The sequence below is a fragment of the Hypanus sabinus genome, chromosome 10, assembly GCF_030144855.1.
Source record: "Hypanus sabinus isolate sHypSab1 chromosome 10, sHypSab1.hap1, whole genome shotgun sequence".
Classification (NCBI taxonomy): Eukaryota; Metazoa; Chordata; class Chondrichthyes; order Myliobatiformes; family Dasyatidae; genus Hypanus; species Hypanus sabinus.
Window position 1 is genome coordinate 156890496 of NC_082715.1, and position 23882 is coordinate 156914377.

Genomic DNA, 23882 nt, shown 5'->3' on the forward strand with positions numbered 1-23882 from the left:
GTTTGGGGATTCAGGTCAGTGTATGGGAGGGGTTTGGGGATTCAGGACAGTGTATGGGAGGGGTTTGGGGAGTCAGGACAGTGTATGGGAGGGGTTTGGGGAGTCAGGTCAGTGTATGGGAGGGGTTTGGGGAGTCAGGTCAGTGTATGGGAGGGGATTGGGGATTCGGGATAGTGGATGGGAGGGGTTGGGGATTCAGGTCAGTGTATGGGAGGGGTTGGGGATTCAGGTCAGTGTATGGGAGTGGTTTGGGGAGTCAGGTCAGTGTATGGGAGGGGTTTGGGGATTCAGGACAGTGTATGGGAGGGGTTTGGGGATTCAGGACAGTGTATGGGAGGGGTTTGGGGATTCAGGACAGTGTATGGGAGGTGTTTGGGGAGTCAGGACAGTGTATGGGAGGGTTTGGGGAGTCAGGACAGTGTATGGGAGGGGTTTGGGGAGTCAGAACAGTGTATGGGAGGGTTTGGGGAGTCAGAACAGTGTATGGGAGGGTTTGGGGATTCAGGACAGTGTATGGGAGAGGTTTGGGGATTCAGGACAGTGTATGGGAGGGGTTTGGGGATTCAGGACAGTGTATGGGAGGGGTTTGGGGATTCAGGTCAGTGTATGGGAGGGGTTTGGGGATTCAGGACAGTATATGGGAGGGGTTTGGGGATTCAGGACAGTGTATGGGAGGGGTTTGGGGAGTCAGGACAGTGTATGGGAGGGGTTTGGGGAGTCAGGACAGTGTATGGGAGAGGTTTGGGGATTCAGGACAGTGTATGGGAGGGGTTTGGGTAGTCAGGACAGTGTATGGGAGGGGTTTGGGGATTCAGGACAGTGTATGGGAGGGGGTTGGGGATTCAGGACAGTGTATGGGAGGGGTTTGGGGAGTCAGGCCAGTGTATGAGAGGGGCTTGGGGATTCAGGCCAGTGTATGGGAGGGGTTTGGGGATTCAGGACAGTGTATGGGAGGGGTTTGGGGATTCAGGACTGTGTATGGGAGGGGTTTGGGGATTCAGGTCAGTTTATGGGAGGGGTTTGGGGATTCAGGACAGAATATGGGAGGGGTTTGGGGATTCAGGTCAGTGTATGGGAGGGGTTTGGGGATTCAGGACATTGTATGGGAGGGGTTTGGGGATTCAGGTCAGTGTATGGGAGGAGTTTGGGGATTCAGGTCAGTGTATGGGAGGGGTTTGGGGATTCAGGACAGTGTATGGGAGGGGTTTGGGGAGTCAAGACAGTGTATGGGAGGGGTTTGGGGAGTCAGGTCAGTGTATGGGAGGGGTTTGGGGATTCAGGACAGTGTATGGGAGGGGTTTGGGGATTCAGGACAGTGTATGGGAGGTGTTTGGGGAGTCAGGACAGTGTATGGGAGGGGTTTGGGGAGTCAGGATAGTGTATGGGAGGGGTTTGGGGATTCAGGACAGTGTATGGGAGGGGCTTGGGGATTCAGGTCAGTGTATGGGAAGGGTTTGGGGATTCAGGACAGTGTATGGGAGGGGTTTGGGGATTAAGGACAGTGTATGGGAGGGGGTTGGGGATTCAGGTCAGTGTATGGGAGGGGTTTGGGGATTCAGGACAGTGTATGGGAGGGGTTTGGGGAGTCAGGTCAGTGTATGGGAGGGGTTTGGGGATTCAGGACAGTGTATGGGAGGGGTTTGGGGAGTCAGGCCAGTGTATGAGAGGGGCTTGGGGATTCAGGTCAGTGTATGGGAGGGGTTTGGGGATTCAGGTCAGTGTATGGGAGGGGTTTGGGGATTCAGGACAGTGTATGGGAGGGGTTTGGGGAGTCAAGACAGTGTATGGGAGGGGTTTGGGGAGTCAGGTTAGTGTATGGGAGGGGTTTGGGGATTCAGGACAGTGTATGGGAGGGGTTTGGGGTTTCAGGACAGTGTATGGGAGGTGTTTGGGGAGTCAGGACAGTGTATGGGAGGGGTTTGGGGAGTCAGGATAGTGTATGGGAGGGGTTTGGGGATTCAGGACAGTGTATGGGAGGGGTTTGGGGATTCAGGTCAGTGTATGGGAAGGGTTTGGGGATTCAGGACAGTGTATGGGAGGGGTTTGGGGATTAAGGACAGTGTATGGGAGGGGTTTGGGGAGTCAGGTCAGTGTATGGGAGGGGTTTGGGGATTCAGGACAGTGTATGGGAGGGGTTTGGGGATTCAGGTCAGTGTATGGGAGGGGTTTGGTGAGTCAGGACAGTGTATGGGAGGGGTTTGGGGATTCAGGACAGTGTATGGGAGGGGTTTGGGGAGTCAGGACAGTGTATGGGAGGGGTTTGGGGATTCAGGACAGTGTATGGGAGGGGTTTGGAGATTCAGGTCAGTGTATGGGAGGGGTTTGGGGATTCAGGACAGTGTATGGGAGGGGTTTGGGGAGTCAGGACTGTGTATGGGAGGGGTTTGGGGAGTCAGGACAGTGTATGGGAGGGGTTTGGGGATTCAGGACAGTGTATGGGAGGGGTTTGGGGATTCAGGACAGTGTATGGGAGGGGTTTGGGGAGTCAGGTCAGTGTATGGGAGGGGTTTGGGGAGTCAGGTCAGTGTATGGGAGGGGTTTGGGGAGTCAGGATAGTGTATGGGAGGGGTTTAGGGATTCAGGTCAGTGTATGGGAGGGGTTTGGGGATTCAGGACAGTGTATGGGAGGGGTTTGGGGAGTCAGGTCAGTGTATGGGAGGGGTTTGGGGAGTCAGGTCAGTGTATGGGGCGGGATGGGGGATTCAGGATAGTGTATGGGAGGGGTTGGGGATTCAGGTCAGTGTATGGGAGGGGTTGGGGATTCAGGTCAGTGTATGGGAGGGGTTTGGGGAGTCAGGTCAGTGTTTGGGAGGGGTTTGGGGATTCAGGACAGTGTATGGGAGGGGTTTGGGGATTCAGGACAGTGTATGGGAGGGGTTTGGGGATTCAGGACAGTGTATGGGAGGGGTTTGGGGAGTCAGGACAGTGTATGGGAGGGTTTGGGGAGTCAGGACAGTGTATGGGAGGGGTTTGGGGAGTCAGAACAGTGTATGGGAGGGTTTGGGGAGTCAGAACAGTGTATGGGAGGGTTTGGGGAGTCAGAACAGTGTATGGGAGGGTTTGGGGATTCAGGACAGTGTATGGGAGAGGTTTGGGGATTCAGGACAGTGTATGGGAGGGGTTTGGGGATTCAGGACAGTGTATGGGAGGGGCTTGGGGAGTCAGGACAGTGCATGGGAGGGGTTTGGGGAGTCAGGACAGTGTATGGGAGAGGTTTGGGGATTCAGGACAGTGTATGGGAGGGGTTTAGGTAGGACAGTGTATGGGAGGGGTTTGGGGATTCAGGACAGTGTATGGGAGGGGTTTGGGGAGTCAGGTCAGTGTATGGGAGGGGTTTGCGGATTCAGGACAGTGTATGGGAGGGGTTTGGGGATTCAGGTCAGTGTATGGGAGGGGTTTGGTGAGTCAGGACAGTGTATGGGAGGGGTTTGGGGATTCAGGACAGTGTATGGGAGGGGTTTGGGGAGTCAGGACAGTGTATGGGAGGGGTTTGGGGATTCAGGACAGTGTATGGGAGGGGTTTGGAGATTCAGGTCAGTGTATGGGAGGGGTTTGGGGATTCAGGACAGTGTATGGGAGGGGTTTGGGGAGTCAGGACTGTGTATGGGAGGGGTTTGGGGAGTCAGGACAGTGTATGGGAGGGGTTTGGGGATTCAGGACAGTGTATGGGAGGACTTTGGGGATTCAGGACAGTGTATGGGAGGGGTTTGGGGAGTCAGAACAGTGTATGGGAGGGTTTGGGGAGTCAGGTCAGTGTATGGGAGGGGTTTGGGGATTCAGGACAGTGTATGGGAGGGGTTTGGGGATTCAGGTCAGTGTATGGGAGGGGTTTGGTGAGTCAGGACAGTGTATGGGAGGGGTTTGGGGATTCAGGACAGTGTATGGGAGGGGTTTGGGGAGTCAGGACAGTGTATGGGAGGGGTTTGGGGATTCAGGACAGTGTATGGGAGGGGTTTGGAGATTCAGGTCAGTGTATGGGAGGGGTTTGGGGATTCAGGACAGTGTATGGGAGGGGTTTGGGGAGTCAGGACTGTGTATGGGAGGGGTTTGGGGAGTCAGGACAGTGTATGGGAGGGGTTTGGGGATTCAGGACAGTGTATGGGAGGGGTTTGGGGATTCAGGACAGTGTATGGGAGGGGTTTGGGGAGTCAGGTCAGTGTATGGGAGGGGTTTGGGGAGTCAGGTCAGTGTATGGGAGGGGTTTGGGGAGTCAGGATAGTGTATGGGAGGGGTTTAGGGATTCAGGTCAGTGTATGGGAGGGGTTTGGGGATTCAGGACAGTGTATGGGAGGGGTTTGGGGAGTCAGGTCAGTGTATGGGAGGGGTTTGGGGAGTCAGGTCAGTGTATGGGGCGGGATGGGGGATTCAGGATAGTGTATGGGAGGGGTTGGGGATTCAGGTCAGTGTATGGGAGGGGTTGGGGATTCAGGTCAGTGTATGGGAGGGGTTTGGGGAGTCAGGTCAGTGTTTGGGAGGGGTTTGGGGATTCAGGACAGTGTATGGGAGGGGTTTGGGGATTCAGGACAGTGTATGGGAGGGGTTTGGGGATTCAGGACAGTGTATGGGAGGGGTTTGGGGAGTCAGGACAGTGTATGGGAGGGTTTGGGGAGTCAGGACAGTGTATGGGAGGGGTTTGGGGAGTCAGAACAGTGTATGGGAGGGTTTGGGGAGTCAGAACAGTGTATGGGAGGGTTTGGGGAGTCAGAACAGTGTATGGGAGGGTTTGGGGATTCAGGACAGTGTATGGGAGAGGTTTGGGGATTCAGGACAGTGTATGGGAGGGGTTTGGGGATTCAGGACAGTGTATGGGAGGGGCTTGGGGAGTCAGGACAGTGCATGGGAGGGGTTTGGGGAGTCAGGACAGTGTATGGGAGGGGTTTGGGGATTCAGGACAGTGTATGGGAGGGGTTTAGGTAGGACAGTGTATGGGAGGGGTTTGGGGATTCAGGACAGTGTATGGGAGGGGTTTGGGGAGCCAGGTCAGTGTATGGGAGGGGTTTGCGGATTCAGGACAGTGTATGGGAGGGGTTTGGGGATTCAGGTCAGTGTATGGGAGGGGTTTGGTGAGTCAGGACAGTGTATGGGAGGGGTTTGGGGATTCAGGACAGTGTATGGGAGGGGTTTGGGGAGTCAGGACAGTGTATGGGAGGGGTTTGGGGATTCAGGACAGTGTATGGGAGGGGTTTGGAGATTCAGGTCAGTGTATGGGAGGGGTTTGGGGATTCAGGACAGTGTATGGGAGGGGTTTGGGGAGTCAGGACTGTGTATGGGAGGGGTTTGGGGAGTCAGGACAGTGTATGGGAGGGGTTTGGGGATTCAGGACAGTGTATGGGAGGGGTTTGGGGATTCAGGACAGTGTATGGGAGGGGTTTGGGGAGTCAGGTCAGTGTATGGGAGGGGTTTGGGGAGTCAGGTCAGTGTATGGGAGGGGTTTGCGGATTCAGGACAGTGTATGGGAGGGGTTTGGGGAGTCAGGTCAGTGTATGGGAGGGGTTTGGGGAGTCAGGATAGTGTATGGGAGGGGTTTGTGGAGTCAGGACAGTGTATGGGAGGGGTTTGGGGAGTCAGGACAGTGTATGGGAGGGGTTTCGGGAGTCAGGACAGTGTATGGGAGGGGTTTGGGGATTCAGGACAGTGTATGGGAGGGGTTTGGGGATTCAGGACAGTGTATGGGAGGGGTTTGGGGATTCAGGTCAGTGTATGGGAGGGGTTTGGGGATTCAGGACAGTGTATGGGAGCGGTTTGGGGAGTCAGGACAGTGTATGGGAGGGGTTTGGGGATTCAGGATAGTGTATGGGAGGGGTTTGGGGAGTCAGGACAGTGTATGGGAGGGGTTTGGGGAGTCAGGACAGTGTATGGGAGGGGTTTGGGGATTCAGGACAGTGTATGGGAGGGGTTTGGGGAGTCAGGACAGTGTATGGGAGGGGATTGGGGATTCAGGACAGTGTATGGGAGGGGTTTGGGGATTCAGGACTGTATCGGAGGGGTTTGGGGAGTCAGGACGGTGTATGGGAGGGGTTTGGGGATTCAGGACGGTGTATGGGAGGGTTTTCGGGATTCAGGACAGTGTATGGGAGGGGTTTGGGGATTCAGGACAGTGTATGGGAGGGGTTTGGGGATTCAGGATAGTGTATGGGAGGGGTTTGGGGAGTCAGGACAGTGTATTGCAGGGGTTTGGGGATTCAGGACAGTGTATGGGAGGGGTTTGGGGATTCAGGTCAGTGTATGGGTGGGGTTTGGGGATTCAGGATAGTGTATGGGAGGGGTTTGGGGAGTCAGGACAGTGTATGGGAGGGGATTGGGGAGTCAGGACAGTGTATGGGAGGGGATTGGGGATTCAGGACAGTGTATGGGAGGGGTTTGGGGATTCAGGTCAGTGTATGGGAGGGGTTTGGGGATTCAGGTCAGTGTATGGGAGGGGTTTGGGGATTCAGGTCAGTGTATGGGAGGGGTTTGGGGATTCAGGTCAGTGTATGGGAGGGGTTTGGGGATTCAGGACAGTGTATGGGAGGGGTTGGGATTCAGGACAGTGTATGGGAGGGGTTTGGGGATTCAGGACAGTGTATGGGAGGGGTTTGGGGAGTCAGAACAGTGTATGGGAGGGTTTGGGGAGTCAGGACAGTGTATGGGAGGGGTTTGGGGAGTCAGAACAGTGTATGGGAGGGTTTGGGGAGTCAGGACAGTGTATGGGAGGGGTTTGGGGATTCAGGACAGTGTATGGGAGGGGTTTGGGGAGTCAGAACAGTGTATGGGAGGGTTTGGGGAGTCAGGACAGTGTATGGGAGGGGTTTGGGGAGTTAGAACAGTGTATGGGAGGGTTTGGGGAGTCAGGACAGTGTATGGGAGGGGTTTGGGGAGTCAGGACAGTGTATGGGAGGGGTTTGGGGAGTCAGGACAGTGTATGGGAGGGGTTTGGGGATTCAGGACAGTGTATGGGAGGGGTTTGGGGATTCAGGACAGTGTATGGGAGGGCTTTGGGGAGTCAGGACAGTGTATGGGAGGGCTTTGGGGATTCAGGACAGTGTATGGGAGGGGTTTCGGGATTCAGGACAGTGTATGGGAGGGGTTTGGGGATTCAGGACGGTGTATTGGAGGGGTTTTGGGGATTCAGGACAGTGTATGGGAGGGGTTTGGGGATTCAGGTCAGTGTATGGGAGGGGTTTGGGGATTCAGGACAGTGTATGGGAGGGGTTTGGGGAGTCAGGACAGTGTATGGGAGGGGTTTGGGGATTCAGGATAGTGTATGGGAGGGGTTTGGGGAGTCAGGACAGTGTATGGGAGGGGTTTGGGGATTCAGGACAGTGTATGGGAGGGGTTTGGGGATTCAGGACAGTGTATGGGAGGGGTTTGGGGATTCAGGACAGTGTATGGGATGGGTTTGGGGATTCAGGACAGTGTATGGGATGGGTTTGGGGAGTCAGGACAGTGTATGGGAGGGGTTTGGGGAGTCAGGACAGTGTATGGGAGGGGTTTGGGGATTCAGGACAGTGTATGGGAGGGGTTTGGGGATTCAGGACAGTGTATGGGAGGGGTTTGGGGATTCAGGACAGTGTATGGGAGGGGTTTGGGGATTCAGGACAGTGTATGGGAGGGGATTGGGGATTCAGGACAGTGTATGGGAGGGGTTTGGGGAGTCAGGACAGTGTATGGGAGGGGTTTGGGGAGTCAGGACAGTGTATGGGAGGGGTTTGGGGATTTAGGACAGTGTATGGGAGGGGTTTGGGGATTCAGGGCAGTGTATGGGAGGGGTTTGGGGATTCAGGACAGTGTATGGGAGGGGTTTGGGGATTCAGGTCAGTGTATGGGAGGGGTTTGGGGAGTCAGGTCAGTGTATGGGAGGGGTTTGGGGAGTCAGGACAGTGTATGGGAGGGGTTTCGGGATTCAGGACAGTGTATGGGAGGGGTTTGGGGATTCAGGACAGTGTATGGGAGGGGTTTCGGGATTCAGCACAGTGTATGGGAGGGGTTTGGGGAGTCAGGACAGTGTATGGGAGGGGTTTGGGGATTCAGGACAGTGTATGGGAGGGGTTTGGGGATTCAGGACAGTGTATGGGAGGGGTTTGGGGAGTCAGGACAGTGTATGGGAGGGGTTTCGGGATTCAGGACAGTGTATGGGAGGGGTTTGGGGAGTCAGGACAGTGTATGGGAGGGGTTTGGGGATTTAGGACAGTGTATGGGAGGGGTTTGGGGATTCAGGACAGTGTATGGGTGGGGTTTGGGGATTCAGGACAGTGTATGGGAGGGGTTTGGGGATTCAGGTCAGTGTATGGGAGGGGTTTGGGGAGTCAGGTCAGTGTATGGGAGGGGTTTGGGGAGTCAGGACAGTGTATGGGAGGGGTTTCGGGATTCAGGACAGTGTATGGGAGGGGTTTGGGGATTCAGGACAGTGTATGGGAGGGGTTTCGGGATTCAGCACAGTGTATGGGAGGGGTTTGGGGAGTCAGGACAGTGTATGGGAGGGGTTTGGGGATTCAGGACAGTGTATGGGAGGGGTTTGGGGATTCAGGACAGTGTATGGGAGGGGTTTGGGGAGTCAGGACAGTGTATGGGAGGGGTTTCGGGATTCAGGACAGTGTATGGGACGGGTTTGGGGAGTCAGGACAGTGTATGGGAGGGGTTTCGGGATTCAGGACAGTGTATGGGAGGGGTTTGGGGATTCAGGACAGTGTATGGGAGGGGTTTGGGGATTCAGGACAGTGTATGGGAGGGGTTTTGGGATTCAGGTCAGTGTATGGGAGGGGTTTGGGGAGTCAGGACAGTGTATGGGAGGGGATTGGGGATTCAGGATAGTGTATGGGAGGGGTTTGGGGAGTCAGGACAGTGTATGGGAGGGGTTTGGGGATTCAGGACAGTGTATGGGAGGGGTTTGGGGAGTCAGGACAGTGTATTGGAGGGGTTTGGGGATTCAGGACCAGTGTATGGGAGGGGGTTGGGGATTCAGGACAGTGTATGGGAGGGGTTTGGGGAGTCAGGATAGTGTATGGGAGGGGTTTGGGGAGTCAGGATAGTGTATGGGAGGGGTTTGGGGATTCAGGACAGTGTATGGGAGGGGTTTGGGGATTCAGGACAGTGTATGGGAGGAGTTTCGGGAGTCAGGACAGTGTATGGGAGGGGTTTGGGGAGTCAGGACAGTGTATGGGAGGGGTTTGGGGAGTCAGGACAGTGTATGGGAGGGGTTTGGGGAGTCAGGACAGTGTATGGGAGGGGTTTCGGGAGTCAGGACAGTGTATGGGAGGGGTTTCGGGATTCAGGACAGTGTATGGGAGGGGTTTGGGGATTCAGGACAGTGTATGGGAGGGGTTTGGGGATTCAGGTCAGTGTATGGGAGGGGTTTGGGGATTCAGGACAGTGTATGGGAGGGGTTTGGGGAGTCAGGACAGTGTATGGGAGGGGTTTGGGGATTCAGGATAGTGTATGGGAGGGGTTTGGGGAGTCAGGACAGTGTATGGGAGGGGTTTGGGGAGTCAGGACAGTGTATGGGAGGGGTTTGGGGATTCAGGACAGTGTATGGGAGGGGTTTGGGGAGTCAGGACAGTGTATGGGAGGGGTTTGGGGATTCAGGTCTGTATCGGAGGGGTTTGGGGAGTCAGGACGGTGTATGGGAGGGGTTTGGGGATTCAGGACGGTGTATGGGAGGGTTTTCGGGATTCAGGACAGTGTATGGGAGGGGTTTGGGGATTCAGGACAGTGTATGGGAGGGGTTTGGGGATTCAGGATAGTGTATGGGAGGGGTTTGGGGAGTCAGGACAGTGTATTGGAGGGGTTTGGGGATTCAGGACAGTGTATGGGAGGGGTTTGGGGATTCAGGTCAGTGTATGGGAGGGGTTTGGGGATTCAGGATAGTGTATGGGAGGGGATTGGGGAGTCAGGACAGTGTATGGGAGGGGATTGGGGATTCAGGACAGTGTATGGGAGGGGTTTGGGGATTCAGGTCAGTGTATGGGAGGGGTTTGGGGATTCAGGTCAGTGTATGGGAGGGGTTTGGGGATTCAGGTCAGTGTATGGGAGGGGTTTGGGGATTCAGGTCAGTGTATGGGAGGGGTTTGGGGATTCAGGACAGTGTATGGGAGGGGTTTGGGGATTCAGGACAGTGTATGGGAGGGGTTTGGGGATTCAGGACAGTGTATGGGAGGGGTTTGGGGAGTCAGAACAGTGTATGGGAGGGTTTGGGGAGTCAGGACAGTGTATGGGAGGGGTTTGGGGAGTCAGAACAGTGTATGGGAGGGTTTGGGGAGTCAGGACAGTGTATGGGAGGGGTTTGGGGATTCAGGACAGTGTATGGGAGGGGTTTGGGGAGTCAGAACAGTGTATGGGAGGGTTTGGGGAGTCAGGACAGTGTATGGGAGGGGTTTGGGGAGTCAGAACAGTGTATGGAAGGGTTTGGGGAGTCAGGACAGTGTATGGGAGGGGTTTGGGGAGTCAGGACAGTGTATGGGAGGGGTTTGGGGAGTCAGGACAGTGTATGGGAGGGGTTTGCGGATTCAGGACAGTGTATGGGAGGGGTTTGGGGATTCAGGACAGTGTATGGGAGGGCTTTGGGGAGTCAGGACAGTGTATGGGAGGGGTTTCGGGATTCAGGACAGTGTATGGGAGGGGTTTGGGGATTCAGGACGGTGTATGGGAGGGGTTTTGGGGATTCAGGACAGTGTATGGGAGGGGTTTGGGGATTCAGGTCAGTGTATGGGAGGGGTTTGGGGATTCAGGACAGTGTATGGGAGGGTTTTGGGGAGTCAGGACAGTGTATGGGAGGGGTTTGGGGATTCAGGATAGTGTATGGGAGGGGTTTGGGGAGTCAGGACAGTGTATTGGAGGGGTTTGGGGATTCAGGACCAGTGTATGGGAGGGGGTTGGGGATTCAGGACAGTGTATGGGAGGGGTTTGGGGAGTCAGGATAGTGTATGGGAGGGGTTTGGGGAGTCAGGATAGTGTATGGGAGGGGTTTGGGGATTCAGGACAGTGTATGGGAGGGGTTTGGGGATTCAGGACAGTGTATGGGAGGAGTTTCGGGAGTCAGGACAGTGTATGGGAGGGGTTTGGGGAGTCAGGACAGTGTATGGGAGGGGTTTGGGGAGTCAGGACAGTGTATGGGAGGGGTTTGGGGAGACAGGACAGTGTATGGGAGGGGTTTCGGGAGTCAGGACAGTGTATGGGAGGGGTTTCGGGATTCAGGACAGTGTATGGGAGGGGTTTGGGGATTCAGGACAGTGTATGGGAGGGGTTTGGGGATTCAGGTCAGTGTATGGGAGGGGTTTGGGGAGTCAGGACAGTGTATGGGAGGGGTTTGGGGATTCAGGATAGTGTATGGGAGGGGTTTGGGGAGTCAGGACAGTGTATGGGAGGGGTTTGGGGAGTCAGGACAGTGTATGGGAGGGGTTTGGGGATTCAGGACAGTGTATGGGAGGGGTTTGGGGAGTCAGGACAGTGTATGGGAGGGGATTGGGGATTCAGGATAGTGTATGGGAGGGGTTTGGGGAGTCAGGACAGTGTATGGGAGGGGTTTGGGGAGTCAGGACTGTATCGGAGGGGTTTGGGGAGTCAGGACGGTGTATGGGAGGGGTTTGGGGAATCAGGACGGTGTATGGGAGGGTTTTCGGGATTCAGGACAGTGTATGGGAGGGGTTTAGGGATTCAGGACAGTGTATGGGAGGGGTTTGGGGATTCAGGATAGTGTATGGGAGGGGTTTGGGGAGTCAGGACAGTGTATTGGAGGGGTTTGGGGATTCAGGACAGTGTATGGGAGGGGTTTGGGGATTCAGGTCAGTGTATGGGTGGGGTTTGGGGATTCAGGATAGTGTATGGGAGGGGTTTGGGGAGTCAGGACAGTGTATGGGAGGGGATTGGGGATTCAGGACAGTGTATGGGAGGGGTTTGGGGATTCAGGTCAGTGTATGGGAGGGGTTTGGGGATTCAGCTCAGTGTATGGGAGGGGTTTGGGGATTCAGGTCAGTGTATGGGAGGGGTTTGGGGATTCAGGTCAGTGTATGGGAGGGGTTTGGGGATTCAGGACAGTGTATGGGAGGGGTTGGGATTCAGGACAGTGTATGGGAGGGGTTTGGGGATTCAGGACAGTGTATGGGAGGGGTTTGGGGAGTCAGAACAGTGTATGGGAGGGTTTGGGGAGTCAGGACAGTGTATGGGAGGGGTTTGGGGAGTCAGAACAGTGTATGGGAGGGTTTGGGGAGTCAGGACAGTGTATGGGAGGGGTTTGGGGATTCAGGACAGTGTATGGGAGGGGTTTGGGGAGTCAGAACAGTGTATGGGAGGGTTTGGGGAGTCAGGACAGTGTATGGGAGGGGTTTGGGGATTCAGGACAGTGTATGGGAGGGGTTTGGGGATTCAGGACAGTGTATGGGAGGGCTTTGGGGAGTCAGGACAGTGTATGGGAGGGCTTTGGGGATTCAGGACAGTGTATGGGAGGGGTTTCGGGATTCAGGACAGTGTATGGGAGGGGTTTGGGGATTCAGGACGGTGTATTGGAGGGGTTTTGGGGATTCAGGACAGTGTATGGGAGGGGTTTGGGGATTCAGGTCAGTGTATGGGAGGGGTTTGGGGATTCAGGACAGTGTATGGGAGGGGTTTGGGGAGTCAGAACAGTGTATGGGAGGGTTTGGGGAGTCAGGACAGTGTATGGGAGGGGTTTGGGGAGTCAGAACAGTGTATGGGAGGGTTTGGGGAGTCAGGACAGTGTATGGGAGGGGTTTGGGGATTCAGGACAGTGTATGGGAGGGGTTTGGGGAGTCAGAACAGTGTATGGGAGGGTTTGGGGAGTCAGGACAGTGTATGGGAGGGGTTTGGGGAGTTAGAACAGTGTATGGGAGGGTTTGGGGAGTCAGGACAGTGTATGGGAGGGGTTTGGGGAGTCAGGACAGTGTATGGGAGGGGTTTGGGGAGTCAGGACAGTGTATGGGAGGGGTTTGGGGATTCAGGACAGTGTATGGGAGGGGTTTGGGGATTCAGGACAGTGTATGGGAGGGCTTTGGGGAGTCAGGACAGTGTATGGGAGGGCTTTGGGGATTCAGGACAGTGTATGGGAGGGGTTTCGGGATTCAGGACAGTGTATGGGAGGGGTTTGGGGATTCAGGACGGTGTATTGGAGGGGTTTTGGGGATTCAGGACAGTGTATGGGAGGGGTTTGGGGATTCAGGTCAGTGTATGGGAGAGGTTTGGGGATTCAGGACAGTGTATGGGAGGGGTTTGGGGAGTCAGGACAGTGTATGGGAGGGGTTTGGGGATTCAGGATAGTGTATGGGAGGGGTTTGGGGAGTCAGGACAGTGTATGGGAGGGGTTTGGGGATTCAGGACAGTGTATGGGAGGGGTTTGGGGATTCAGGACAGTGTATGGGAGGGGTTTGGGGATTCAGGACAGTGTATGGGATGGGTTTGGGGATTCAGGACAGTGTATGGGATGGGTTTGGGGAGTCAGGACAGTGTATGGGAGGGGTTTGGGGAGTCAGGACAGTGTATGGGAGGGGTTTGGGGATTCAGGACAGTGTATGGGAGGGGTTTGGGGATTCAGGACAGTGTATGGGAGGGGTTTGGGGATTCAGGACAGTGTATGGGAGGGGTTTGGGGATTCAGGACAGTGTATGGGAGGGGATTGGGGATTCAGGATAGTGTATGGGAGGGGTTTGGGGAGTCAGGACAGTGTATGGGAGGGGTTTGGGGAGTCAGGACAGTGTATGGGAGGGGTTTGGGGATTTAGGACAGTGTATGGGAGGGGTTTGGGGATTCAGGGCAGTGTATGGGAGGGGTTTGGGGATTCAGGACAGTGTATGGGAGGGGTTTGGGGATTCAGTTCAGTGTATGGGAGGGGTTTGGGGAGTCAGGTCAGTGTATGGGAGGGGTTTGGGGAGTCAGGACAGTGTATGGGAGGGGTTTCGGGATTCAGGACAGTGTATGGGAGGGGTTTGGGGATTCAGGACAGTGTATGGGAGGGGTTTCGGGATTCAGCACAGTGTATGGGAGGGGTTTGGGGAGTCAGGACAGTGTATGGGAGGGGTTTGGGGATTCAGGACAGTGTATGGGAGGGGTTTGGGGATTCAGGACAGTGTATGGGAGGGGTTTGGGGAGTCAGGACAGTGTATGGGAGGGGTTTCGGGATTCAGGACAGTGTATGGGAGGGGTTTGGGGAGTCAGGACAGTGTATGGGAGGGGTTTGGGGATTTAGGACAGTGTATGGGAGGGGTTTGGGAATTCAGGACAGTGTATGGGTGGGGTTTGGGGATTCAGGACAGTGTATGGGAGGGGTTTGGGGATTCAGGTCAGTGTATGGGAGGGGTTTGGGGAGTCAGGTCAGTGTATGGGAGGGGTTTGGGGAGTCAGGACAGTGTATGGGAGGGGTTTCGGGATTCAGGACAGTGTATGGGAGGGGTTTGGGGATTCAGGACAGTGTATGGGAGGGGTTTCGGGATTCAGCACAGTGTATGGGAGGGGTTTGGGGAGTCAGGACAGTGTATGGGAGGGGTTTGGGGATTCAGGACAGTGTATGGGAGGGGTTTGGGGATTCAGGACAGTGTATGGGAGGGGTTTGGGGAGTCAGGACAGTGTATGGGAGGGGTTTCGGGATTCAGGACAGTGTATGGGAGGGGTTTGGGGAGTCAGGACAGTGTATGGGAGGGGTTTCGGGATTCAGGACAGTGTATGGGAGGGGTTTGGGGATTCAGGACAGTGTATGGGAGGGGTTTGGGGATTCAGGACAGTGTATGGGAGGGGTTTTGGGATTCAGGTCAGTGTATGGGAGGGGTTTGGGGAGTCAGGACAGTGTATGGGAGGGGATTGGGGATTCAGGATAGTGTATGGGAGGGGTTTGGGGAGTCAGGACAGTGTATGGGAGGGGTTTGGGGATTCAGGACAGTGTATGGGAGGGGTTTGGGGAGTCAGGACAGTGTATTGGAGGGGTTTGGGGATTCAGGACCAGTGTATGGGAGGGGGTTGGGGATTCAGGACAGTGTATGGGAGGGGTTTGGGGAGTCAGGATAGTGTATGGGAGGGGTTTGGGGAGTCAGGATAGTGTATGGGAGGGGTTTGGGGATTCAGGACAGTGTATGGGAGGGGTTTGGGGATTCAGGACAGTGTATGGGAGGAGTTTCGGGAGTCAGGACAGTGTATGGGAGGGGTTTGGGGAGTCAGGACAGTGTATGGGAGGGGTTTGGGGAGTCAGGACAGTGTATGGGAGGGGTTTGGGGAGTCAGGACAGTGTATGGGAGGGGTTTCGGGAGTCAGGACAGTGTATGGGAGGGGTTTCGGGATTCAGGACAGTGTATGGGAGGGGTTTGGGGATTCTGGACAGTGTATGGGAGGGGTTTGGGGATTCAGGTCAGTGTATGGGAGGGGTTTGGGGATTCAGGACAGTGTATGGGAGGGGTTTGGGGAGTCAGGACAGTGTATGGGAGGGGTTTGGGGATTCAGGATAGTATATGGGAGGGGTTTGGGGAGTCAGGACAGTGTATGGGAGGGGTTTGGGGAGTCAGGACAGTGTATGGGAGGGGTTTGGGGATTCAGGACAGTGTATGGGAGGGGTTTGGGGAGTCAGGACAGTGTATGGGAGGGGTTTGGGGATTCAGGTCTGTATCGGAGGGGTTTGGGGAGTCAGGACGGTGTATGGGAGGGGTTTGGGGATTCAGGACGGTGTATGGGAGGGTTTTCGGGATTCAGGACAGTGTATGGAGGGGTTTGGGGATTCAGGACAGTGTATGGGAGGGGTTTGGGGATTCAGGATAGTGTATGGGAGGGGTTTGGGGAGTCAGGACAGTGTATTGGAGGGGTTTGGGGATTCAGGACAGTGTATGGGAGGGGTTTGGGGATTCAGGTCAGTGTATGGGAGGGGTTTGGGGATTCAGGATAGTGTATGGGAGGGGATTGGGGAGTCAGGACAGTGTATGGGAGGGGATTGGGGATTCAGGACAGTGTATGGGAGGGGTTTGGGGATTCAGGTCAGTGTATGGGAGGGGTTTGGGGATTCAGGACAGTGTATGGGAGGGGTTTGGGGAGTCAGGACAGTGTATGGGAGGGGTTTGGGGATGCAGGACAGTGTATGGGAGGGGTTTGGGGAGTCAGGACAGTGTATGGGAGGGGTTTGGGGATTCAGGACAGTGTATGGGAGGGGTTTGGGGAGTCAGGATAGTGTATGGGAGGGGTTTGGGGATTCAGGACAGTGTATGGGAGGGGTTTGGGGATTCAGGACAGTGTATGGGAGGGGTTTGGGGATTCAGGTCAGTGTATGGGAGGGGTTTGGGGATTCAGGTCAGTGTATGGGAGGGGTTTGGGGATTCAGGTCAGTGTATGGGAGGGGTTTGGGGATTCAGGACAGTGTATGGGAGGGGTTTGGGGAGTCAGGACAGTGTATGGGAGGGGTTTGGGGATGCAGGACAGTGTATGGGAGGGGTTTGGGGAGTCAGGACAGTGTATGGGAGGGGTTTGGGGATTCAGGACAGTGTATGGGAGGGGTTTGGGGAGTCAGGACAGAATATGGGAGGGGTTTGGGGAGTCAGGACAGTGTATGGGAGGGGTTGGGGATTCAGGACAGTGTATGGGAGGGGTTTGGGGAGTCAGGACAGTGTTTGGGAGGGGTTTGGGGAGTCAGGACAGTGTATGGGAGGGGTTGGGGATTCAGGACAGTGTATGGGAGGGGTTTGGGGATTCAGGACAGTGTATGGGAGGGGTTTGGGGATTCAGGACAGTGTATGGGAGGGGTTTGGGGATTCAGGACAGTGTATGGGAGGGGTTTGGGGATTCAGGACAGTGTATGGGAGGGGTTTGGGGATTCAGGACAGTGTATGGGAGGGGTTAGGGTAGTCAGGACAGTGTATGGGAGGGGTTTGGGGGTTCAGGACAGTGTATGGGAGGGGTTTGGGGAGTCAGGATAGTGTATGGGAGGGGTTTGGGGATTCAGGACAGTGTATGGGAGGGGTTTGGGGATTCAGGACAGTGTATGGGAGGGGTTTGGGGATTCAGGACAGTGTATGGGAGGGGTTTGGGGATTCAGGACAGTGTATGGGAGGGGTTTGGGGAGTCAGGATAGTGTATGGGAGGGGTTTGGGGATTCAGGACAGTGTATGGGAGGGGTTTGGGGATTCAGGACAGTGTATGGGAGGGGTTTGGGGATTCAGGACAGTGTATGGGAGGGGTTTGGGGATTCAGGACAGTGTATGGGAGGGGTTTGGGGAGTCAGGACAGTGTATGGGAGGGGTTTGGGGAGTCAGGCCAGTGTATGGGAGGGGTTTGGGGATTCAGGACAGTGTATGGGAGGGGTTTGGGGATTCAGGTCAGTGTATGGGAGGGGTTTGGGGATTCAGGTCAGTGTATGGGAGGGGTTTGGGGATTCAGGTCAGTGTATGGGAGGGGTTTGGGGATTCAGGACAGTGTATGGGAGGGGTTTCGGGAGTCAGGACAGTGTATGGGAGGGGTTTGGGGATTCAGGACAGTGTATGGGAGGGGTTTGGGGATTCAGGACAGTGTATGGGAGGGGTTTGGGGAGTCAGGATAGTGTATGGGAGGGGTTTGGGGAGTCAGGATAGTGTATGGGAGGGGTTTGGGGAGTCAGGACAGTGTATGGGAGGGGTTTGGGGATTCAGGACAGTGTATGGGAGGGGTTTGGGGAGTCAGGACAGTGTATGGGAGGGGTTTGGGGAGTCAGGACAGTGTATGGGAGGGGTTTCGGGAGTCAGGACAGTGTATGGGAGGGGTTTCGGGAGTCAGGACAGTGTATGGGAGGGGTTTGGGGAGTCAGGACAGTGTACGTGAGGAGTTTGGGGAGTCAGGACAGTGTATGGGAGAGGTTTGGGGAGTCAGGTCAGTGTATGGGAGGTGTTTCGGGAGTCAGGTCAGTGTATGGGAGGTGTTTCGGGATTCAGGACAGTGTATGGGAGGGGTTTGGGGAGTCAGGACAGTGTATGGGAGGGGATGGGGAGTCAGGACAGTGTATGGGAGGGGTTTGGGGATTCAGGACAGTGTATGGGAGGGGTTTGGGGATTCAGGACAGTGTATGGGAGGGGTTTGGGGAGTCAGGACAGTGTATGGGAGGGGTTTGGGGAGTCAGGACAGTGTATGGGAGGGGTTTCGGGAGTCAGGACAGTGTATGGGAGGGGTTTGGGGAGTCAGGACAGTGTATGTGAGGAGTTTGGGGAGTCAGGACAGTGTATGGGAGAGGTTTGGGGAGTCAGGTCAGTGTATGGGAGGTGTTTCGGGAGTCAGGACAGTGTATGGGAGGTGTTTGGGGAGTCAATACAGTGTATGGGAGGGGTTTGGCGAGCCAGGACAGTGTATGGGAGGGGTTTGGGGAGTCAGGACAGTGTATGGGAGGGGTTTGGGGATTTAGGACAGTGTATGGGAGGGGTTTGGGGAGTCAGGACAGTGTATGGGAGGGCTTTGGGGATTCAGGACAGTGTATGGGAGGGGTTTGGGGATTCAGGACAGTGTATGGGAGGGGTTTGGGGAGTCAGGATAGTGTATGGGAGGGGTTTGGGGATTCAGGACAGTGTATGGGAGGGGTTTGGGGATTCAGGACAGTGTATGGGAGGGGTTTGGGGATTCAGGTCAGTGTATGGGAGGGGTTTGGGGATTCAGGTCAGTGTATGGGAGGGGTTTGGGGATTCAGGTCAGTGTATGGGAGGGGTTTGGGGATTCAGGACAGTGTATGGGAGGGGTTTGGGGAGTCAGGACAGTGTATGGGAGGGGTTTGGGGATGCAGGACAGTGTATGGGAGGGGTTTGGGGAGTCAGGACAGTGTATGGGAGGGGTTTGGGGATTCAGGACAGTGTATGGGAGGGGTTTGGGGATTCAGGACAGTGTATGGGAGGGGTTTGGGGATTCAGGACAGTGTATGGGAGGGGTTTGGGGAGTCAGGATAGTGTATGGGAGGGGTTTGGGGATTCAGGACAGTGTATGGGAGGGGTTTGGGGATTCAGGACAGTGTATGGGAGGGGTTTGGGGATTCAGGACAGTGTATGGGAGGGGTTTGGGGAGTCAGGACAGTGTATGGGAGGGGTTTGGGGAGTCAGGACAGTGTATGGGAGGGGTTTGGGGATTCAGGACAGTGTATGGGAGGGGTTTGGGGATTCAGGTCAGTGTATGGGAGGGGTTTGGGGATTCAGGTCAGTGTATGGAGGGGTTTGGGGATTCAGGTCAGTGTATGGGAGGGGTTTGGGGATTCAGGACAGTGAATGGGAGGGGTTTCGGGAGTCAGGACAGTGTATGGGAGGGGTTTGGGGATTCAGGACAGTGTATGGGAGGGGTTTGGGGATTCAGGACAGTGTATGGGAGGGGTTTGGGGATTCAGGATAGTGTATGGGAGGGGTTTGGGGAGTCAGGACAGTGTATGGGAGGGGTTTGGGGAGTCAGGATAGTGTATGGGAGGGGTTTGGGAGTCAGGACAGTGTATGGGAGGGGTTTGGGGATTCAGGACAGTGTATGGGAGGGGTTTGGGGAGTCAGGACAGTGTATGGGAGGGGTTTGGGGAGTCAGGACAGTGTATGGGAGGGGTTTGGGGATTCAGGACAGTGTATGGGAGGGGTTTGGGGATTCAGGATAGTGTATGGAGGGGTTTGGGGAGTCAGGACAGTGTATTGGAGGGGTTTGGGGATTCAGGACAGTGTATGGGAGGGGTTTGGGGATTCAGGTCAGTGTATGGGTGGGGTTTGGGGATTCAGGATAGTGTCTGGGAGGGGTTTGGGGAGTCAGGACAGTGTATGGGAGGGGATTGGGGAGTCAGGACTGTATGGGAGGGGATTGGGAATTCAGGACAGTGTATGGGAGGGGATTGGGGATTCAGGTCAGTGTATGGGAGGGGTTTGGGGATTCAGGTCAGTGTATGGGAGGGGTTTGGGGATTCAGGTCAGTGTATGGGAGGGGTTTGGGGATTCAGGTCAGTGTATGGGAGGGGTTTGGGGATTCAGGTCAGTGTATGGGAGGGGTTTGGGGATTCAGGACAGTGTATGGGAGGGGTTTGGGGATTCAGGACAGTGTATGGGAGGGGTTTGGGGAGTCAGAACAGTGTATGGGAGGGTTTGGGTAGTCAGGACAGTGTATGGGAGGGGTTTGGGGAGTCAGAACAGTGTATGGGAGGGTTTGGGGAGTCAGGACAGTGTATGGGAGGGGTTTGGGGATTCAGGACAGTGTATGGGAGGGGTTTGGGGAGTCAGAACAGTGTATGGGAGGGTTTGGGGAGTCAGGACAGTGTATGGGAGGGGTTTGGGGAGTCAGAACAGTGTATGGGAGGGTTTGGGGAGTCAGGACAGTGTATGGGAGGGGTTTGGGGAGTCAGGACAGTGTATGGGAGGGGTTTGGGGAGTCAGGACAGTGTATGGGAGGGGTTTGGGGATTCAGGACAGTGTATGTGAGGAGTTTGGGGAGTCAGGACAGTGTATGGAAGAGGTTTGGGGAGTCAGGTCAGTGTATGGGAGGTGTTTCGGGAGTCAGGACAGTGTATGGGAGGTGTTTGGGGAGACAATACAGTGTATGGGAGGGGTTTGGGGAGTCAGGACAGTGTATGGGAGGGGTTTGGGGATTCAGGACAGTGTATGGGAGGGGTTTGGGGATTCAGGACAGTGTATGGGAGGGGTTTGGGGATTCAGGTCAGTGTATGGGAGGGGTTTGGGGATTCAGGACAGTGTATGGGAGGGGTTTGGGGATTCAGGACAGTGTATGGGAGGGGTTTGGGGATTCAGGACAGTGTATGGGAGGGTTTTGGGGATTCAGGACAGTGTATGGGAGGGTTTTGGGGAGTCAGGACAGTGTATGGGAGGGGTTTGGGGATTCAGGACAGGGTATGGGAGGGGTTTCGTGATTCAGGACAGTGTATGGGAGGAGTTTCGGGAGTCAGGACAGTGTATGGGAGGGGTTTGGGTAGTCAGGACAGTGTATGGGAGGGGTTTGTGGAGTCAGGACAGTGTATGGGAGGGGTTTGGGGAGTCAGGACAGTGTATGGGAGGGGTTTCGGGAGTCAGGACAGTGTATGGGAGGGGTTTGGGGATTCAGGACAGTGTATGGGAGGGGTTTGGGGATTCAGGACAGTGTATGGGAGGGGTTTGGGGATTCAGGTCAGTGTATGGGAGGGGTTTGGGGATTCAGGACAGTGTATGGGAGCGGTTTGGGGAGTCAGGACAGTGTATGGGAGGGGTTTGGGGATTCAGGATAGTGTATGGGAGGGGTTTGGGGAGTCAGGACAGTGTATGGGAGGGGTTTGGGGAGTCAGGACAGTGTATGGGAGGGGTTTGGGGATTCAGGACAGTGTATGGGAGGGGTTTGGGGAGTCAGGACAGTGTATGGGAGGGGATTGGGGATTCAGGACAGTGTATGGGAGGGGTTTGGGGATTCAGGACTGTATCGGAGGGGTTTGGGGAGTCAGGACGGTGTATGGGAGGGGTTTGGGGATTCAGGACGGTGTATGGGAGGGTTTTCGGGATTCAGGACAGTGTATGGGAGGGGTTTGGGGATTCAGGACAGTGTATGGGAGGGGTTTGGGGATTCAGGATAGTGTATGGGAGGGGTTTGGGGAGTCAGGACAGTGTATTGGAGGGGTTTGGGGATTCAGGACAGTGTATGGGAGGGGTTTGGGGATTCAGGTCAGTGTATGGGTGGGGTTTGGGGATTCAGGATAGTGTATGGGAGGGGTTTGGGGAGTCAGGACAGTGTATGGGAGGGGATTGGGGAGTCAGGACAGTGTATGGGAGGGGATTGGGGATTCAGGACAGTGTATGGGAGGGGTTTGGGGATTCAGGTCAGTGTATGGGAGGGGTTTGGGGATTCAGGTCAGTGTATGGGAGGGGTTTGGGGATTCAGGTCAGTGTATGGGAGGGGTTTGGGGATTCAGGTCAGTGTATGGGAGGGGTTTGGGGATTCAGGACAGTGTATGGGAGGGGTTGGGATTCAGGACAGTGTATGGGAGGGGTTTGGGGATTCAGGACAGTGTATGGGAGGGGTTTGGGGAGTCAGAACAGTGTATGGGAGGGTTTGGGGAGTCAGGACAGTGTATGGGAGGGGTTTGGGGAGTCAGAACAGTGTATGGGAGGGTTTGGGGAGTCAGGACAGTGTATGGGAGGGGTTTGGGGATTCAGGACAGTGTATGGGAGGGGTTTGGGGAGTCAGAACAGTGTATGGGAGGGTTTGGGGAGTCAGGACAGTGTATGGGAGGGGTTTGGGGAGTTAGAACAGTGTATGGGAGGGTTTGGGGAGTCAGGACAGTGTATGGGAGGGGTTTGGGGAGTCAGGACAGTGTATGGGAGGGGTTTGGGGAGTCAGGACAGTGTATGGGAGGGGTTTGGGGATTCAGGACAGTGTATGGGAGGGGTTTGGGGATTCAGGACAGTGTATGGGAGGGCTTTGGGGAGTCAGGACAGTGTATGGGAGGGCTTTGGGGATTCAGGACAGTGTATGGGAGGGGTTTCGGGATTCAGGACAGTGTATGGGAGGGGTTTGGGGATTCAGGACGGTGTATTGGAGGGGTTTTGGGGATTCAGGACAGTGTATGGGAGGGGTTTGGGGATTCAGGTCAGTGTATGGGAGGGGGTTTGGGGATTCAGGACAGTGTATGGGAGGGGTTTGGGGAGTCAGGACAGTGTATGGGAGGGGTTTGGGGATTCAGGATAGTGTATGGGAGGGTTTGGGGAGTCAGGACAGTGTATGGGAGGGGTTTGGGGATTCAGGACAGTGTATGGGAGGGGTTTGGGGATTCAGGACAGTGTATGGGAGGGGTTTGGGGATTCAGGACAGTGTATGGGATGGGTTTGGGGATTCAGGACAGTGTATGGGATGGGTTTGGGGAGTCAGGACAGTGTATGGGAGGGGTTTGGGGAGTCAGGACAGTGTATGGGAGGGGTTTGGGGATTCAGGACAGTGTATGGGAGGGGTTTGGGGATTCAGGACAGTGTATGGGAGGGGTTTGGGAATTCAGGACAGTGTATGGGAGGGGTTTGGGGATTCAGGACAGTGTATGGGAGGGGATTGGGGATTCAGGATAGTGTATGGGAGGGGTTTGGGGAGTCAGGACAGTGTATGGGAGGGGTTTGGGGAGTCAGGACAGTGTATGGGAGGGGTTTGGGGATTTAGGACAGTGTATGGGAGGGGTTTGGGGATTCAGGGCAGTGTATGGGAGGGGTTTGGGGATTCAGGACAGTGTATGGGAGGGGTTTGGGGATTCAGGTCAGTGTATGGGAGGGGTTTGGGGAGTCAGGTCAGTGTATGGGAGGGGTTTGGGGAGTCAGGACAGTGTATGGGAGGGGTTTCGGGATTCAGGACAGTGTATGGGAGGGGTTTGGGGATTCAGGACAGTGTATGGGAGGGGTTTCGGGATTCAGCACAGTGTATGGGAGGGGTTTGGGGAGTCAGGACAGTGTATGGGAGGGGTTTGGGGATTCAGGACAGTGTATGGGAGGGGTTTGGGGATTCAGGACAGTGTATGGGAGGGGTTTGGGGAGTCAGGACAGTGTATGGGAGGGGTTTCGGGATTCAGGACAGTGTATGGGAGGGGTTTGGGGAGTCAGGACAGTGTATGGGAGGGGTTTGGGGATTTAGGACAGTGTATGGGAGGGGTTTGGGGATTCAGGACAGTGTATGGGTGGGGTTTGGGGATTCAGGACAGTGTATGGGAGGGGTTTGGGGATTCAGGTCAGTGTATGGGAGGGGTTTGGGGAGTCAGGTCAGTGTATGGGAGGGGTTTGGGGAGTCAGGACAGTGTATGGGAGGGGTTTCGGGATTCAGGACAGTGTATGGGAGGGGTTTGGGGATTCAGGACAGTGTATGGGAAGGGTTTCGGGATTCAGCACAGTGTATGGGAGGGGTTTGGGGAGTCAGGACAGTGTATGGGAGGGGTTTGGGGATTCAGGACAGTGTATGGGAGGGGTTTGGGGATTCAGGACAGTGTATGGGAGGGGTTTGGGGAGTCAGGA

General features: G+C 55.5%; 2 protein-coding genes across 2 annotated transcripts in view; one reads left to right on the top strand and one right to left on the bottom strand.

Moving 5' to 3' along the window:
- LOC132401264 (glutathione hydrolase 5 proenzyme-like) overlaps positions 1-23882 on the bottom strand; it is a 195785-nt gene that overhangs the window by 53328 nt on the left and 118575 nt on the right. The gene's annotated exons all lie outside the window — the stretch shown is intronic.
- Positions 1859-5353, top strand: LOC132401265 (uncharacterized). Its single transcript, XM_059983297.1, has 2 exons — positions 1859-2766; positions 2891-5353. The coding sequence occupies exons 1-2, from the start codon at positions 2715-2717 to the stop codon at positions 3835-3837; spliced, it is 999 nt and encodes a 332-aa protein (XP_059839280.1). The 5' UTR covers positions 1859-2714; the 3' UTR covers positions 3838-5353.